The following is a 15,826-nucleotide window of genomic DNA, read 5'->3' as shown; positions in this document are numbered from 1 at the left end:
GACTGGGTCACAAACAGCAACCATCTTAAAGAACAGCAGGCTATTTGAAGCGGAAACTTCAATGTAAATTGTGACTGAATTTGACAAAACAAGGCTTCCACACACATCCATTTTGAAGTACCATAACTCAATGTAGGAGTATGCCATTAGTTTCAAATTTTGACCTGGTATTGTACTATGCTATGGAAGGACGTTGTGAAAATTTTAGACCAATAGCCTGCTGAGTAGTCAAGTTACAGCTGATTAAAGTCAGAAAATAGGATGTGTGTGGAAGCCTTGTTTTGTCAAATTCGGTCACAATTGTAGTACATCATCAATTGTTTTATTTATTTATACTGAGCAGTCAGCCCTGTAGGAAGGCTCAGGAAAAAAAGAGAATTACAATGCACAAACCAATTGTCTAATTACAAGTACAGTAATGTGATTGTAAAAGTGATGCATTTTAAGTGGCAAGGTGTTCCATTCTCTTTAATAGTTCTGGAGAAATAACTGTTCTGATATAACCTTGTGGATGAAGACAGTGTATGATCTGGTTGTTATCATTGATGGCAAATAATATGATGGAATGGAGATAGCAAACTGATGATGAAATGCCTTGTGTAGAATTTGTAATCTAGATATTTTATGATGAGTCTCAAGAGATGGCCTGGATATTTCATTTAACTGACATTATGGACCAAATATGGAGCTTAATTTTTGGAACAATGGACATTTTTTCAAATGCATTAAAAGTGACTTTGAACACTGCTTATAAGCATTAATTAAGGGAAATTCAAATACTACATATTTTATGTGACTTGTTCACTATATAAAAACAGTGCAGTAGTACTGTATATTTTTTCAACACAACTGTAGCTACTCTATCATCAGCTAGCAAACAAAAAACATAAACAATATAATTAGATAATAATTAGAAAACTAATTATCTGCTTGGATTAAGTCCACACAGGCACTTATATGTAATGAGCCTTTCTTATGCACTGTATGGCTGATCGAAATAAACAAAGGGGCAATCGCTTAGTAGTGTTCCCTCCTAAAGTGCCGCACACCACTAAAAATGACATGTCCAAAAATCATCATAAAATATCATATGGAATGAAAATCACCTTTATAAAACAGTCTTACTTCATTCAACATAAAACACAGCATTAAAAGTAATGAAATACTATTGTTCTATTAGAATTGGTGACTGTTCTATTACAGTATCTTGGAATTCCACATCCCTAACCGCTTTTCTGAGTTCAGTGAATGATAATATGTGTTTTATGCATTTTCCATAAACAAGTCTGTTTTCTAAGGTGGTTTTAGGTGACCGCTCTATTAAGATTCCACTGCAATTATTATGATCCCATTGCTGATAGTTCATGATATAGCGCAAAAACTATTACTAAAACAACTAAAAAGTAATTACTGTACATAATGAATATTTAGTTTAGTTTGGCACCCTCTACTTCCTCTGTTAGTATTAACTTCTTCTTGTAGGGATCCAATCCTCTTCTTAACATTGCTCTGGAAATTAGGTAGTCCTAGACCTTGTAATACATTATTTTGTTGGAGGGTATGTACTAGACTTTGAGCAGCTTCTGCACTGATATTATTAGCCCACATCCAAAGCCTTTGAAGAGAAGAATTTTCTTTCAAGAATGTAGCAATGACTTCACAAGCTTTATCAGTAATATTATTGTGCGTAATGTCAAGCAACTGCAGTTTGTTTCCCTTTGCTAATGCAGTGAACAAGACAATAGCTGAATGTGTTGTTAAACTGGTACGGTACATTTGCAGTTCAGTTAGTCTAGATGAGGGATCAGATAGCATTTTATAGAGCGCAGGGTCCTCTCCAATGGTACTGTTATCCTCAATCACCAACACTTCAACTCTGCAATGGATAGTGAGGTCACTTACGAAGGAGGAGGACAACTTTGTAAGGTTGTTATCATACAAATGGAGCTCTCTAATAGTGATGTCATCCTGCATCAGGTCACGATGCAACACACGAAGACCATGATCTTGAACATGACAGGAACACAGGTTAAGTTTCTTCCACTCCTTGTTGGGTGAATTGGCAAGGAAGAGTGTGATACACTCCAAATCATAAGGATATAGGCTAGTGTAACTAAGATTCATTACTTTATTACTAAAACAGCTTGATTTTGCATTTATATAATGACAAATCTGTTCATTTCCAGTGTCATGGAAACAATGGAAGAGGCGAAGACATTTTATTTGATCCTTGAGAAACTCTTCAGAAATGGCTAAATTTTCTACAGAATGGTCTATATCACTAGAGAAAATATGCTTGAAATTCTGCAAAAAGGAAGGTTGCTTTTGTTGAAGGAATTGTTTGAATGCTGGTCGTTGTGCCTTGGTGAGTTTAGTGTACATGCAAAACATATTAGCATGAATATCACTCCAGAAATATTCTTGAAGTATTTTCAACTCTTGGTGTGCTGGAAGCTGAGTGACATGATAAGCTGCCAAGAACTCCTGTATAGAGAAATGCAAGAAATTAAATGTCGTTGTTGTAGAGGTAATACCAAATTGCTGCACAGCCTGCAGTATTCCAAAGCCATTTATGGCTCCTGGAATAACTTTTATGCCTGGACAAGCTGTTTTCAATTCCTCCAAGGTAAAGGTTAGCTTGTTGTTATGTAGAGCTTCAAGGGCTAATTTTGCTAACTGTTTGATAATTGTATTGCAAGGATTTGGGATGCTGTTAAGATCAGTGGTGTCCATTTCAAGAGGATGGCCAGATTTGGCAAGATATTGACAGATAGTGAGACAGATAAAACAGTGGTACAAATCAACTGGATTACTGGGAAGGGGAATACCTTTGTTGTACAGGTAAAGCAGTGCCACCATAATGAAAGGAATGTAGCAAAGACCATTAATTGTTAGGTGACTCTCAAGATATTCGGTAAGCTCTTGGATTTTATGTGGCTGTCCTTTCAGTGACTGTTCAATGTATTGTTTTCGTTCTTCTTCAGCAAACCCCAAGATATTAACTTTTACAGTAGCTAGTTGTCGGAGTTTTGATGAGGCATGTGGACGAGATGAAACTACTATGCCACATTGAGGTAGAACCTCACGTTTAAGAATTTCAGCTATCAAGCCATCTTTCTGTAGGTTTTCTGGGAATTCATCAAAACCATCAAAAATAAATATAAGACCTTTACCATGATTCTTGTGGAAGTAGTCACTACTTGCATTGGAAATTTCTGTACCATACTTATCTCTTTTACAAAACAACTTGAGAAAGCCATCAATGAATGACACATGCTGCACATCAGGATCGCGTAATTGCAAAAGAAGAAGTAACTTGATTTTTTGCAGTAGTTGTTGTTTGCTCCATTTAAGCAAAATTTCTCGCAATAACAAGGACTTCCCAATTCCAGGCGGCCCCTCAACTAAAATAAACTGTGGATCACTGTCCTCTTCTAATGGGATTAAGATATCTGTGAGTTGTTTAGTCATCTTACTAGCATTAACAACTTCATTCAGTGATCCATGGCAATTTAGATGATGAAGCATGGAAACTTTTTCTGTAGAACGGTGGTCATAATAGACACCTGCTTTCAGTTGGGATGATTCCATAGATTGTTTAAGTGAATGTTGATCTTGATGGTAAATTAAAAGTAATGGGGTAAATTCCCTTGGATAAGGTGGCCAAATATCTTCATCAACGAAGAAACATGTTTGCATGCTTGTTTGACGCACTCTTTCAGACAATAAAGATACTGCATTTGCACCTACAGAAGTGGAATTTATACTTATTAAAAACCATGTACTACCCCATTATACCTTGATGAAGTTGATTATTGGACACTTCTGGTGACTCAATAACTTTTAATAGATTTTCCCAGGTAGCATAGGGGTCCACTTCAAACCATTTATTTACCACAGCATTACAACAAGCCTCAGCTTTGTGATGGTTATCATGTTCTATAATGTCAAGCGTTCCTTTGCATAGACCTAATTGTGTACCTATCACTCTCCATCTAGCAGCATATAGTAGGGTGATGTGGTGAAGATACTTCAATTGTGGCATGGTGATAACTGCAAAGAATTCATTAATGGCAATCATTAATTGTAAGGTTGTGTATCATGTGTTGATTCTATGCTGTATACAGGTAGTTCAAGTGTGGAGAACAGTACTCAAAGTAGGGGATGGGGAGTTATGTGGTGTGGCTGTCAGTTACAGAGTAATTAATAACAATATAATACGTACCTTGGTGTGTGAAAATTACCATGGGGTTGCCCCACCGAAAAGTTTTAACATTAAGCAATTTGAGATTGGATCCGAGAGCATTTCCAGTGGTAAACATGTACTTAAATAAGATACTCCTATAATTTTATGAAAATGACTATCATTAAGAATAGATACTGTACAAGTACAAATGCATCAGTAAATGAAGACATTTCAGATAGACCCATGCACTTGATGATGTAAAGATACATCTGTTATAATGGAGACAGAATGAATAAATTGCATAGTAGAACCTCATAACATTTCCACTGAATGTTCTATTACAGTAGTTAGGTGACTGCTATATTAGAGTGTCTTGATATTGTAATGTACAGTACTGATAAACATTATCTTGCATGAATCCTACTAATAAAGTGGCTATGACTAAAATTAAGTACAAAAGTTGCTTTACTTTAGCCAGAAAAGATGAGGAGGCAATGCTCCTCCTCTTTTTTAAGTAAGGGGTGTTTCTCCTCCACTCCTTCAAGTGTCAGTCTGTTCCCATCTGCACCCTATTTTTCTACTCCTAATATAGTTATAGTGCAACCGGGCATGTACTTCCAAAAAGTTAAATTTCATGTTTCTGGTTATAACTTGAGACATACACCACACATCTTAATTCTGTTTTTTGCACATGGTTATACTCATGTATCTGTACATATTTGTACAAAGGTTACCATGGCAACAACCACAATTATCTTGCAAATGGTATATTTATGGTTTTTGGTTTTTTCGTATCTAGTTTTATATACTTTTGAGTTTTTCAATAATTTTCTAGTAGATGAAATGTCTCATCAAGCCCGACAGTTTGTAGTGCCAGATTTAAAAAAAATGTTTTAAAAGTAAGTTATGGTGATTTTTGTGATTTTCATAGTGTTTCGAAAAAATGTATCTAGTTTCACATACTTCAAAATTTTTACATATACTCATCATTTTCTGAAAGGAGATAGACCTGCCTAAAATTTGTAGCTGGGGTTTTGTAAATTTCTTTTTAGTTTTTGTTTTATGACATCGTAAAGTCAGATTACTGATTTTTCTGTGAAATTTGTTGAAAACCACAATTTATAAAAGTACACTCTGAGACACTGCAAATATGTATAACCACAAAAAAGCAAAAAATATGAAATACTAATGAGCAAAGCAACACATGAAAGGATAAAAACATTATAGAATGTATCTAGTGGCATATAAAAATAAATGCGTGGGCGAGGAAGTAAAATAAGTTTGGAGGTTTATGCCCGGTTGCACTATATGAATTATGTACCTTTTCCAGTTTCCCTGAATTGTTCTACTCCATCAGACACACTCTGGTTGGCCATGTTGTGTGGGTGTAAAGTAATGATTATGATTAGATGAGTGAATATATACAGGGACAACTTCAGGATAAAATCTGTGCTGCTGATGCTACACAAAATACATGCATACTTACATATGTACATACACGCACACGCACACACAAAAACACAAATACACACACAAACACACACACACACATGCACGCACACATGCACACATACGTACATACATACATACATACATACATACATACATACATACATACATATGTATATACATACATACATACATACATACATACATACATACATACATACATACATACATACATACATACATACATACATACATACATACATACATACATACATACATACATACATACGTATATACATACATACATACATACATACATGCATACATACATACATACATACATACATACATACATACATACATACATACATACATACATACATACATACATACGTACATACACATACATACATACATACAATGCAGACAGACAGACAGACAGACAGACAGACATACATACATACATACACACACACACACACACACACACACACACACACACACACACACACACACACACACACACACACACACACACACACACACACACACACACACACACACACACACACACACACACACACACACACACACACACACACACACATACATACATACAATGCAGACAGACAGACATACATACATGTATACATACGTATACATACATGCATAAAATAATACATACACATACCGTAGAGTAGGAAATATTTGACAGTAAGAATATTTTGCGGTTGCCTCAACCAACAAAAATAAATTACATGAAATAGTTACATGAATATTTTCTACCTGTGAATATTTTTTGGTGGTTTGTTGAGTCGGACCTGATGAGGTGTAGTTTGTGCGCACATGCCCTATTTTTGCAGGCTCGGTCACATTTGTTAATTGTGACGTGATCTTGGAAAACCTACCTTTTTGGCACATTGGTCAATTTTCTGTTTATAACTTAAATGAGGTACTGCTATTGTTAAATTTTTAGCTTAATATCATTAAGCATTCCTGACATATGGCTGATTTTCTGTCCTGTACACTACAAACTAACTTTAATTGAGTTCTGTGAAAGATTAAGGGTGATAAATGGTGACAAATCACTATGTTTATTAATAATTCTATTCCTGCAGTCTAAAATACTTTAAAAGAGATTTCTGATAGTTTAATGAAGTAGGAAAATAAAATTCTGTTACTATATTATTGTTATTATTATTAATTTAATCGAAAAATGTAACTACATGAACTGGTGAAAAGTTTAGTTACAACTTGAGGTGCTACCCACACCCTGACAGTTGAAGCATCTTGCGTAGAATGGTCGCGGTTCCTAGTAAAGCAGTCTTTTGCAAAAGGTAGATGTTCAGTGTGCTGATATCCAAAATCTCCAAGAAAACCCTAAAGTCTCTTCTTACAACAGAGCGAAGTGCTCCAATAACTACTGGAACCACTATTACCTTCTTTCTCCACAGTCTTTCTTACTTGATCTGTATATCTTGATACTTGGAAGGCAATTCCTCCTCCTTAGCTGAATGCGTTTGTGAGCAGGGACAGATATGTCGATCATTGTGATGAATGAAGAACCTTTGTGAATGACAATGATATCTGGCTACCTATCTGATATAAAGTGATCCACAAAAATTAAAGTGCCAGAGGAATTTAACAGAGCCATTCTCCACAATACTAGAAGGGGCTGTGCTTCCACTAAATGTGTTCTCAACGAATGCCACACTTACTACACAATAGCGAATGAATATACTTACTGTAGCTACATTATCATGTCACTGCTCATGCCGCATACCAGCCAATGGACTACAACCTGAAATTAAGTGCTCTACAGTCTCTACCTGGAAATTACATTATTATCATTATTTTTATTGAAATACACACAGAAAAACAAAGCAAAGGAAATTCTGGCAAATACCTAATTGCAACAATCATCAGAGCCTAACAAAGGTTCAAAGATGAACATTTAATTTTAGTATTTGATGCAGCAGTCCAGCAGTTTTCAGCAAAGCTTTTTTATTGGTATAGGTAATCACACACATTTGAGTGCAATTAGAGAACAATTGTACGAGTAACAGTCAAAATTGCATGAGGCGAAGCCGAGTGCAATTTTGGCTGTTACGAGTACAATTATTCCATAATTGCACGAAAATGCGTGTGATTGCCTACTAATCACATAGCGACCACCCTTCATGGTTTGTAGTACACATCTATCCAGTTCTATGTGGCCATTTACTTCTACCAGGTGATTGCATCATCCTTCTTTGTATTACATCATTTGTTGTTGGACTTAAAAGGCTTCACGTGTCAGCAATTCTGATTGGCTACTCAAAATGTCTACATATGTTGCACTTACAAGACTTCTATTATCAGCTTATTTGATTGGCTATTCATTATATCACTTTCTTGTGCACTTAAAAGGCTTCTGTTATTCTGCTATTTTTGGCTACTTTACAGTGCAATTACAGAAACAAGGCCATACGATTCGGGATTAATTGCACTCCTACTATTGAAACTAATGCATGGCAAATTAAATCACCATGTGATTATTATTGTAACAGAATAATATGTGACCCAATTCACATGCAAAATTTTCAGGGAAACTCAATTAAAAATTTCAGCAATTTTTTAAAATTAATTTTTTTACATATTTGGATAAACCAACTATTAAGCTTTCTTCCTGTGAAATTGCACACCCAAAGCTTTTTTCTGCTAGGAGATATGGATGATTTTATCAGGGCATGTAGTGATTTCACCATGCGTGGGACACCAATTAATTTACAAATGGGGTGATTTGTTCAGGTGCTAGAATGATTAAAACTAATTCTTAGACAATGATACATGGCATTTAATTGAAGAATAGGACCAAGAACACTTGATTTAACTATCAGAAGTCTCTTTATAATATTTTTAGACAGTAGGAATGGAATTACTTGTAAACAAAGTGATTTGTCACAATTTGTCATGCTCAGAGGCGTAGCTAAGGGGGGGCAAGGGGGGGGGGGGCATTTTCCCCCCCATCTCTAAATGATTTTTTTAAAAACCTTCGTCACAAGTTTACCAGTATTAAACTGACACGCAAATGACTGTAAATTATGTACACTACTACGCGGTATCACCAGGGGTTGCTAGTGAATGCGCACACACAACATTCAACTCGCTCGTGAATCCATCGAACGAAAATATTAGACACATACTTCTATATTTAGCCTACATTACTCGCGTGATAGAACATTTTTGAATCTAAAAAGAGTGACCCGCTTCTCCACGGCAGGAGTCAGAACTCACAAGTGACAAAGGAGACCAGATGATGCTACGAACCTACTGTCTACGACGTGATAAAGTGTTAGCTAAATAAATGTACCAAGTTTATTTTATCGAGTCGATCACACTGGACCTTTGTACGTACGGCAGTGCAGTCTGTTTTTACTTTGTCAGTCAGTCAGGTGGATCAGTCAAGCTTACAAGTTCTGCTAGCAACACAGGTGGGATTTCGTGCAATACATGGCATTTGAATTTCCCTGAGTGGAGTGAGTGAATACGTCATCCTGTCAGCAGTGTGCTAGGACTGCAGCACAGGCTGTGGCTAACGTAAAGTAACCTGTATTTGCACTAAAGTATTAGCTCTACCGGACTGTGGATGAATTTGTTGGAGTACAGTTGTGGCACGTGCGATGATGCTCGACGAATATAGCTACCTCGATTGGAAGCAGTCAGTACTGAAATGGTTACGTAGCTAGTTATTTAAGCTGTAATAATACAACACCGTATGTTGGCTAGCCCACCATTGGGTCATTAGCCTTTTTTGCAATTATGAATGATTTTGAGTGTTTCGTGGGGGGTATGCCTGCCCCTCCATCACCTTCTGGCTAGCTACGCCCCTGGTCATGCTTCATCACTCACAGAATTCAATGCATTAATATGAAAAGTTACTTTGTAATGTATTAGACAGTAAATTGATTATATCTCAGGAACCCTTCAAGATATCAAGCTGAACTTTTGACACAAGATAGATAAACACCCAGTGCCTCATTTTAGCTACAAAGGAGAAAATTGACTGATGTGCCAAAAAGGATGGTTTTCCAAAATTGGGTCACATTGCTATTGTTTAACAATAAATAACAAACACAACATCATTAGCAAAGACAAAATAGATAGGAAAGCTAGGTAAAACATTTAAAACAAAATTAATTGTTACTGTCTACAGCAGCACCATTTCTCAAAACCCAGACATCTCCAACCAGTCCATGATCCATGCAGACACAACACAGTAGCCCTCACGAAAGCAAACCCCAACCTTGTTCTCATCCATGAGACAACATCATTGTAGCTTCTATTTCATCAAGCAACAATGCCACTTGGAAGTCTTCTAATAGAGGAGGATGTTTCACACTATCCACAGAACAACACAAAAGTGTAAAGTGAGCTTGGCTTGCTAGACGAGCAGCAGAATATTTTTGCTTCTTTTCAATTTCAGCTCCAAAGAGTACTGACTTTGGTGTGTGAGTCAGATAAGACTGAACTTCAGTTTCTACCACACAGACATCAAACAACACCTCAGCTTGAGGTGACCAAACACCCTGAACACTCAAGTGTGCAACCAATGAATCTTCAGCCAGTTCATGATCAACTGTTGAATCAGAAACAATAGACTCACATCTAACCTGATTCCATACCATTGGTGCTAAGTCTCCAATAAATCCCTTATCTCATTATTTAGACCTACCCTTATGCACTGATAATAACCGCACTACCCCATCAAAACTTAATGATTGTTCTTTCCCACCCCTTAGCAGTCACACAAATCAATCATTGGCTAATAGAAAAAATTATAACTCAAATCATGTAATTTTTTATAGTGTTGCAATGAGGTGTCAGTTACAATGGAAATATTCCCACAACAATTTACAGACATTGTTTTTACAAACTCGTGGAGGACAATGTTTCCACCAAGGATCTTGCACAGGGAATCCAGCTTGCTTTGCTAGCATCCAGTGAACATGAGAAGCAACACGATCATGCCAGCTCTTATATTCCTTTTGTGCTAAAAAGGAACAACAACTTACAAGGTAGTCAATGGTCTCATCAAAAGAATCACAAAGCCATCATCTAGTTGAGCATGGGGTTTTGTAGATATGAGCTTTTACAGTATTTATGGATAAGGCCTGCTCTTGGGCTGCAAATACAAGTCCTTCCATTTCTTTATTGTTATTATTATTATTATTTAATCAAACTCAGCAAAAAGTTATACATAACATGCTGGTATATGTTCAGATATGTAGTGCGTAGTTCTAACCAAGAACTTAGGACAAAACCAAAAATAAAGTCAAATGTTCATGTATCGTCTTAAAATAGAAGTAGCTCAAAAATTATTATTATTAACACCATATAATATACTTTAAAGCATACAAACAGGAGATTTAAATCAATATCACTCGAGTTCAACTTGAACTTTAGAGTGAGAGATGTTTCCTCAGCATTATATCAGTCTTAAGCAGCACTGTCTTCTGTAATTGGTGAACACTAACTTCTGTTAACTGGAGCAGGTTAAAATTTGTGACTATCTTTTCATGTAGAACACCCAGAGTACCAAAAACTAATGGTACTACCTCAATATTGGAGTTCCACAATACCTGCAATTATTATTATTATTGCTATTAACACCATATGCATACAATAATCAGTGGGATATAAGCCAGAGTTCAGTCTCAAGTTCAACTTGAACCCGGCAGACTTAGATGTCTTCTGATGATTGCAGCTGTTCTCAACATAACAGTCTTCTGTAGCTGGTGGACATAAACGTCTTTCACTAGTAAGCTGGCCATGTGCGTAAAGAGAGTGCTGGACATTGTCCCAAGTGCTCCAAAAAATGTTTTTTTATTAATGCTTTACAGCACAAGTGCTGAAGGTCTGTAGGACACCTGGTACTACAGCCTGCTCAAAGACATTAGCTACATAAGGTGTGTTTGAAAAGTTGCAGAAAAAGGGAGAAAAATCCATGACTAGACCTAGGTAGCCTCGAGCCTGTAGCCATCCGATTTAGCTACTAAAATAGTAGTACCCCATATCTGCTGAAGCTCAATTGTTAAATCCATATATTTTTCCACCTTTTCCCTCTCCTTTGTCAAAATGTTCCTATCCATAACACATGCTACATCAATACTGTCTACTTGATGCAACTCATCTAACTGTTCCTGTAAATCATCTGGGCTCGATTTACTTCACAGAGCAAGAAGTGATAGATGCTCTCAACACCCTCAACCTGGACAATGCTAGAGGAATTGACAACATCGCACCTGCCATCTTAAAGAACTGTGCTTTTGCCCTTGCTTTACCCATCCATCACCTTTTCACAACCAGCTTACATAGCGAAAACTTACCCTCTGAATGGAAGGCACACAAAATAATCCCTGTGTTCGAATCTGGAAACAAAACTTCTGTTGCCAACTACAACTAATTTCACTCCTTTGTGTCTTCTCTAAAGTGCTAGAAAGATTAGTTTATGACAAAGTAATAGATACAATAGCTCCCTCCATCACTCCACATCAATTTGGTTTTCAAAGTAATGCTTCAACTCAACAACAACTTCTCATCTACTTTCATCAGCTAATCACTTCAAGGGAAGAAATAGACATTATCTACACTGACGTCCGCAAAGCCTTTGATAGTGTGCCACACAATGAATTATTGGTTAAATTATGGAACATAGGAATCACAGGTACTCTATGGAATTGGTTTAACAGCTATTTAAGTAACAGATCCCAGTGTGTCTCTGTTGAAAACCGCCTGTCAGATTGCCTACCTGTAATCTCTGGTGTTCCACAAGAAGCATTCTAGGTCCTTTGCTTTTCCTGATCTTTATAAATGATCTGCCATCTACCATCATATCTCAACTACTTGAATTTGCAGATGATACAAAGTGCTTTCGGCAAATCATTTCCATACTGGACATACAGCAGCTTCAAAAAGACCTTAACTCTTTCTATAATTGGACTAGTAACAATCATCTGTCATTTAACCTCTCTACATTTGTATTCATGAGCTTTCATCGCAAATTCAACTCTCAGTACATAATAAATGACCACATAATCAATGGATCACCCAGTTGCAAAGACCTAGGGATTATTTTCACTAACTCATTGTCATGGAGAAAGTATTATGAAATGATTTCCTCTAAAGCCTACAAGTCACTTGGACTGTTACATAGAGTATTCAGGGATGGATCCAGGAGCTGGCAAGGGAAGGGGCACAAACAGGCTAAGTTGTAGGTGGTTAGAGTCTTGGCGAAGGCCAGATTCTCTTGTTAGTTACTGCATTTTTGAAGCAGCAAATAATCACCACTTATAGTAGCGTCTCACTGTTGATTTTTAACATTTTGGTTTTTGCAGATGGTTGTGGTGTCTTAAATGCTGTGCAAAAGGTTATGAATGTCTTAAACAACAGCAATACGATAATTGTTTTTAGAGGCGCTTAGTACACATGAAGGTGTTGGGGCAATTGCACAGCTAGTTTGACTTTGGTTTGCTTTGATTTCAAGTGAATTTGTAATAAATATTACTAAAATGTACATATCGTTTTCATGAGTTAATGGATCTAACCCTGACATAAAGTTTAGTATTTTAATCAGAAGTATGATTCCTCCAAAATGTGAGGAGGGGGGAAATTTGCCTCAAATTCCCTATCCTGGATCCGCCATTGGTATTCAAGGATTCGCATTATCCTCAGGCTAGAAAATCCCTACATAACATATATATATATACAGGGGCGGATCCAGGAGCTGGCAAGGGGAGGGGCACAAACAGGCTAAGTTGTAGGTGGTTGGGGAGAGCAAATTCTCTTGCATAATAGAAGCAGCAAATAATCACCTCTTAGTATTGTATTATTGCTATTTTGGCCTTTGTGAAGTCTTAAAAGGTTAGAATTTCTTTAGAACCAGCAATACAATAATTATCATTAGAGGCGCTTAGTACGCACGAAGGTGCTGGGTGACAGTTTGACAGTTGCTTTAAGTTTTGTTTTAAGTATATAGTAGTAATATATGGATATTATATAAGTTATATAGATACTATTGATCATGGACTGACAAGGTGTAGTATTTCAATCAAAGAAGTAGCTATGGCTCCTCCACAAAGGGGGGGGGGGGGGGGGGGGGGGGGGGCATTTGCCCCAAATGCCCAATCCTGGATCCGCCATTGATATACGTATATCATTAGTGAGATCTAAACTGTTATTCTGCTCCAGTAGAGCAAGCCTTTGCAGATGAAAATATTTAATGTCATGTAAATCGAGCAAGTATTCTCTTGTTTCGTCCAAACTTATGACGCTTCATCATCAACAATTCTAATTAATGTTCACACAGTAACAGCAGAAAATCACGCCGTAAATCATCAATTATCGGTGTAATGACAGAAACGTAACCCACAATCACAGGGAACACTGCCAGAATAATAATACGCGGCTAATTAAAGGTAGATGGAAGCGTTAACCCAGCTCCACAAAACAACCAACTCGAAATCACGTGATTATTTATTAACTAATTTATTGTTATTATTATTGTAATTGCAGAACCTCGCAAGCGAGTATAAGTGCAATTTGAGATACAACAATTAAATCAAATTGCAATCATTGAGTTATTGAGTCAGAAAACACATTAAGTTGTAGTAGCGTTGGCAGTTTACATTGGGTAGTTTGTTTATAATGTTATAGTAGATGGAAAGTAACTAAACGTGTATGAATCTATCCTTGAAAGTGGTACTGTCAATTTGTAGTCATGACTTCTGGCAAACTTGTATACATGAATGAATCCGTGTAAAAGGTACGGTAAGTTTGATATCATGGCCCCTGGTAATTACATGCATATACGGTTATTTAATTGCCGCGCTTTTTACAAACGGTGAATGCTACACGGCCATGCGTTGCAAATAATAGCCATTGCCACGCGTAGTAAATATTACGTGCCATCGCTACAAGTACCCCACTGCGTTATTATTTAGCCCTTGGTGTATTTTATTGTGTAGCTACGTACATAGCTATGCTGTAATGTTGTATGATTGCGTAAGTGCAGTATGTATACTTACCGATTTTAAATGCGTCTTTTCAATGTAGGTACAATCGGCTGCAACTCTGGCGGTGCTCAAAGGTCATTTTATTTGAGCCAAATGGGAATTTTATCAATTTATAAACAATCTTAGGGCCACACCTATTTAATTTTAGGCTGCAGTATCCTTTCATGGCGTTGAATAATAATGATATTCATCTGATATAGACTTCATAGCTTCAATATCATGTTAGTGTATAGTTATAGTGTATGTTAGGCTATCAGTGTAGGTCACTGGTAGACCCTCAGAATTCCTATTCTGTAAAGCATTATTATTATTATTATTATTATTATCAATTGAAGTGAAAGGCTTCCTTTATAAAATAAAATTGCAGGTAAATAAGAGTATTAAAGGTTAAAATATTCCAGACAAATCAGTTTATTAGCACTCAAGAGGTTTCTTCCAGTCTAGCAATGCATTATATATGGTCTGGTGGCTCCAGCTAATTAATTATGAATTAATACCAGTGTTTGTCTAGCACTTCTAACATAGGGTGATGGCAAAGAGTGCTGGTAACTTCCGGGAAAATTGTGAATAAAAGTTTATTTTGGCAATGCTGAAATGGTTTATAGCCTTGTAGCTGCTCTTACTTGTATGGTATCTAAATTTTTCTTGAAAATTTATTATTATTATTATAGGTAATAATTGTAGAACTCACATAAGTGAGTATGTTACAATAGGTGTAATAATTTAGGCTAAGTTACAATCTAGTGCTATTTAAATGTTCCTTAAAAGTATCTAAATTGTTACAATTTATAGTTTCTATAGATAGATTGTTCCATAATCGAATTGATGTAGGAAAGAAGCTGTACTTGTATGCGTCAATAGCTGTGTCTGGCTGTATAAATTTAAGGTCACTGCCCTTGGTATGCCTTGTTCTATGTGTTATATAGTTGGGTAGTGAGACATCCACGATACTATGAATAATTTTGTACAACATTTGAAGTCTTAGATGTTTGAAGTGTGTTTCCATGGTATTTCAATTAAGACGTAATAACATGTTTGATACACTGCTAGTTTGGTAGTAATCATGCATCACAAAACGAGCTGCTCGTCTTTGTACAGACTCCAGTTTGTTAATTGACTGTCTGTATAAGGTGCCCAA

At 36.5% G+C, this 15,826-nt stretch overlaps 1 protein-coding gene and 1 long non-coding RNA gene across 25 annotated transcripts in view; one reads left to right on the top strand and one right to left on the bottom strand.

Moving 5' to 3' along the window:
• Nucleotides 1-777, top strand: part of LOC136257808 (uncharacterized) — a 61,557-nt gene extending 60,780 nt beyond the window's left edge. For all 23 annotated transcript variants that reach the window (XR_010702210.1, XR_010702192.1, XR_010702193.1 and 20 more), the window contains one exon: nt 476-777. This is a non-coding gene — a long non-coding RNA (uncharacterized lncRNA). The remainder of the gene's footprint in view (nt 1-475) is intronic.
• Nucleotides 778-1,098: 321 nt separating this feature from the next.
• Nucleotides 1,099-14,762, bottom strand: LOC136248782 (nucleotide-binding oligomerization domain-containing protein 2-like). 2 transcript variants are annotated; one of them, XM_066040595.1, is made up of 4 exons: nt 14,701-14,762; nt 5,508-5,647; nt 3,799-4,053; nt 1,099-3,746 (listed from the first exon to the last, which is right to left on the bottom strand). In XM_066040595.1, exons 2-4 carry the CDS (start codon nt 5,560-5,562, stop codon nt 1,408-1,410), a joined length of 2,649 nt encoding a protein of 882 aa, XP_065896667.1. In that variant the 5' UTR covers nt 5,563-5,647; nt 14,701-14,762; the 3' UTR covers nt 1,099-1,407. The 2 variants fall into 2 exon arrangements, with proteins under 2 accessions (XP_065896667.1, XP_065896660.1); XM_066040588.1 differs by lacking the exon at nt 14,701-14,762 and having other exon boundaries at nt 5,508-5,686.
• Nucleotides 14,763-15,826: the final 1,064 nt, after the last annotated feature.

This window comes from Dysidea avara, chromosome 1 (assembly GCF_963678975.1).
Source record: "Dysidea avara chromosome 1, odDysAvar1.4, whole genome shotgun sequence".
NCBI lineage: Eukaryota > Metazoa > Porifera > Demospongiae > Dictyoceratida > Dysideidae > Dysidea > Dysidea avara.
The sequence above is the reverse complement of the archived record's forward strand: the minus strand, read 5'-3'. Positions and strand labels throughout refer to the sequence as shown.

What these genes read in the sequence shown, in the direction of transcription:
- LOC136248782 (XM_066040588.1), bottom strand. Translation starts at nt 5,682, where the DNA reads ATGTACATATGTAAGTATGCATGTATTTTGTGTAGCATCAGCAGCACA. An exon ending in ATTCAGGGAAACTGGAAAAG is followed by an intron (nt 4,054 to 5,507) that starts GTACATAATTCA and finishes AATTCTTTGCAG; the next exon opens with TTATCACCATGCCACAATTG. An exon ending in CAATAATCAACTTCATCAAG is followed by an intron (nt 3,747 to 3,798) that starts GTATAATGGGGT and finishes CCACTTCTGTAG; the next exon opens with GTGCAAATGCAGTATCTTTA.